General features: G+C 43.4%; 1 protein-coding gene across 2 annotated transcripts; it reads left to right on the top strand.

Annotated features, from left to right (window-relative positions):
- The first annotated feature begins 432 nt into the window (after nucleotides 1–432).
- Nucleotides 433–3,443, top strand: LOC103132958 (H-2 class II histocompatibility antigen, E-S beta chain-like). Of its 2 annotated transcripts, none has more exons than XM_016667675.1 (6): nucleotides 433–782; nucleotides 1,416–1,693; nucleotides 2,373–2,581; nucleotides 2,763–2,830; nucleotides 2,996–3,109; nucleotides 3,213–3,443. In XM_016667675.1, the coding sequence occupies exons 1-6, from the start codon at nucleotides 728–730 to the stop codon at nucleotides 3,236–3,238; spliced, it is 750 nt and encodes a 249-aa protein (XP_016523161.1). In that variant the 5' UTR covers nucleotides 433–727; the 3' UTR covers nucleotides 3,239–3,443. The 2 variants fall into 2 exon arrangements, with proteins under 2 accessions (XP_016523161.1, XP_007544780.1); XM_007544718.2 differs by having other exon boundaries at nucleotides 434–782; nucleotides 1,416–1,688; nucleotides 2,368–2,581.
- Nucleotides 3,444–3,654: the final 211 nt, after the last annotated feature.

Here is a 3,654-nt window from a genome sequence, read left to right as displayed (position 1 = left end):
AGAACCCAGCGGGTCCATCAGAACCAGTTTGGACCCGGTCAGAACCAGGTCAGAACCAGAGTAACTCACCATCAGCAGAGACCCAGAGGACCCCACAGAGGAAGAGGAGCAGCTTCATCTTCATCATTCAGACTCTCAGAGACTCTGAGAGAAACTGAAGCTGCTGCTGGAACCAAACGCTGGCAGCAGCCAATCAGAGGGCAGGAGGGCTGTGACGTCATCAGGAGCTAGGCAGAGAAGGCTGGAGCTGCTGGAGACCAGGAACCGGTTCTGGTTCTAAACCAGTAGAACCAGATCAGAACCAGCTGATGGTTCTTTATTTGTAAACTTTGTTCATTTATTAAGTTTTATATTCACTGAATTCTCTAAATTCTCTCCAGACCTGCTGGTTCTGATCCGGTTCTGATCAGAGTCGGGTTGTTCTCTCAGTAAATCCAGTAAATTAGTTTTCATTTAGTTTCTCTCTGTAGAACCAGAACCAGAACCGGTCCACTGGACCAGCAGAGACCTGGTACCGGGACAGAACCAGAACCTAAAGTTACTACAGACAGAAAGATGTGAGGCAGAACCAGAACCAGAACCAGAACCTGGTCCTCTCTCTGATCACCAGCCTCAGCCTCTTCTACCCGGTAACCAGTGACTCAGAGGTCATGTGACTCTGTTCTGGTTTTTACAGCCGGTCCCATCAGAACCAGTTAGTTCCTCTGACTGGGAGACACAGAGAGACATGGATCCATCAGCGCTGGGCTGGTTGCTGGTCATCATCACCATCAACTCTGCAGGTACGATCAATAACCGATAATCACTGTGATCAATACTTTGGTAATAACTGATAATCATTTATCAATATGTCATTTTATATGTTTATCAATAATCAAAGTTTAAAATGTAATCTGTGAAGCTGGAAGGATCAGGAATCAATAATCACTAATATCTGGATCAATATTCACTTCTTAAATAGATTCACTGTTTGCTAACCCAGTTTACATTCAGCCAATCTGATCAATATTCTAATTATTGATCACTGATTAATACAGTAATTGATACTTCAGACTATAAACTGATCAACAGATTTTATAATCAGTTATTGATATATTGATAACTTATGAATTCTCCATACCTGATCAATATTGACAAAGCAGTTGGATCAATAACCGATAATTAAAACAACGATAAATATTCTGATCAGTATAATAATCAATACTGTTGATATTCTATTAATCAGGATCAATGACTCTGATCAGTTTCATGTTACATCACTTCCTGTCCAGCAGCACCAATCAGGAAGCTGATCAATATGTCAATTATTGATAGATGTGTTTCTACTTCATCCTCCTTCAGAACATGAAGCATCAATGATCTGATAATCAATAATGTTCTGATTGATCAACACTGAGGTTATGTTCTGGTTCCAGGTGGATTTATAAGTTATGGAACGGATCGTTGTGTCTTTAACTCCACTGAGCTGAACGACATCGAGTTCATCAGGTCTGACTTCTACAACAAGCTGGAGATCTTCAGGTTCAGCAGCAGTTTGGGGAGATTTGTTGGATACACAGAGTACGGAGTGAAGCAGGCCGAGTACAGGAACAATAATCCTTCAATCATCGCACAGATGAAGGCTCAGAAGGAGACCTACTGCCTGCACAACATCGATATCTGGTACCAGACTAAACTGACTAAATCAGGTGAGTTGATCGTTTCCTCATTGATCCTCTGATCGATTCTGACTGATGATCATTAAACTGGATGGTTCAATCATCACTTATTATTGATCAACATTAAAGTCTGATCTGATCATCAAATGATCAATATTGATCTTTGATCATGGATCTGATCAGCTGATCTATAGAGATCCAATCACAGCTGATACTACTGATCAATAATACTACTAGAGTTAATCAATATTAAATTATTGAAATATTTATAACATCAGAAACTTTAAAGAATCAATTAAATCTGGAAACAATCAGAAAAATGAAATGATCATAGATATAAACTTATTGAAGTTATAGATGAACCCATTCTATAACACCCAGATCTATTATTGATAATCTATGATTTATCTATAACTGTAGTTTATCTGAACTCTGGTCTGTTTATACTTATTGATAACTATATAAAACTGATCAGTTTGGATCAATAACCAGTAAATGTAATAATCTGGTCTCATTTCCCCCCAGTTCTCCCAGCAGCTTCAGTTAAACTGGTTTTATAATCAATAATCAATACAGAAACTGATAATATTGATATAATAATATGAATAATTCCTGTTACATCCAAGGATCATCAGAATAAACCATGTATTGATCCCAATCTGACCTTAATAACAAACCTTAATAATAAAACCTGTTATTGATCCTCCAGTCGCTCCCACCATCAGACTGTACTCCAGGACGCCCCCTGCTGGCCACCACCCCTCCATGCTGGTCTGCAGAGTTTATGATTTCTACCCTAAAACCATCAAGGTCCGGTGGCTGAGAGACGGACAGGAAGTGACATCAGACGTCACCACCACTGACGAGATGGAGGACGGAGACTGGTACTACCAGGTCCACTCTACGCTGGAGTACACGCCCAGGTGGGTCAGGACCAGAACCAGAATCAGTAGAACCACTGGGAGCAGAATCAGTAGAAACAGAATCATTACAACCAAAACTATTAGAGCCACAACCAGTAGAACCTCTGGGGTTCTGACCCGGTTCTGTTGGTTCTGACCCGGTTCTGCTGGTTCTGACCCGGTTCTGTTCCTGTCTCTGCAGGTCTGGAGAGCGGATCTCCTGCAGGGTGGAACACGCCAGCCTGAAGGAGCCTCTGGTCACCGACTGGGGTAAGAAGGAGGACGATGGGGACACCTGGGGAGGGGACACCTGTCCACCTGTTTTTACCTGGGGACAAGTAGAGACATGTCCACCTGTCTCTATCTGTCCTCATGTCTCCGTCCCTCTGTCCCCCTCCTGTCCTAACTTGTCCTCCTGTCCTCTCTGTCCCTCAGACCCGTCCATGCCGGACTCAGAGAGGAACAAACTGGCCATCGGAGCTTCAGGACTGATCCTGGGTCTGATCCTGTCTCTGGCTGGATTCATCTACTACAAGAGGAAGGCCAGAGGTCAGAACCAATCAGAACCAGAACCAATCAGGACCAGGATAGAACCAGTTCTAAATCCAGTACCAGTACCAGGTTCTGACCCGGTCCATTATTTCTCTTCCAGGTCGTATTCTGGTTCCGACCAGCTGAGCCCGGATGGAGGTTCTGGTTCCCCCTGCTTCCTGCTGAACTGGACCATCTGACCCAGAACCAGAACGTCTCAGGGGAGGATCCAGTTCTCCATCTGGCCCGGTTCTGTGGGTCGGTTCTGGTTCTGGTGGCCCGGCTGCTTCTCTTCCTCTAATCATCTTCATCAATAATCAGATTTTATTCTTTGATGTTTGGACCTGAAATAAAATCAATAAACCATCAGAACCTCTAATGTCGTTATGAACTGGATCAGAACCAGCAGGCACGATTCTGATCAGAACCAGCAGGCCCAGTTCTGATCCAGTTAAACCAGTAAACCTGCAGTAACATTTTAACCCTGATGGTGGCACTGTGAGCGACCCAGACTGGATCAAACTGGTTCTGATGGCTAAAGAGGGTCCAGTGGATCAGAACCA

This window comes from Poecilia formosa, unplaced genomic scaffold (genome assembly GCF_000485575.1).
Source record: "Poecilia formosa unplaced genomic scaffold, Poecilia_formosa-5.1.2 Scaffold1690, whole genome shotgun sequence".
NCBI classification, from domain to species: Eukaryota; Metazoa; Chordata; class Actinopteri; order Cyprinodontiformes; family Poeciliidae; genus Poecilia; species Poecilia formosa.
This window is presented reverse-complemented; position numbering and strand designations above follow the sequence as displayed.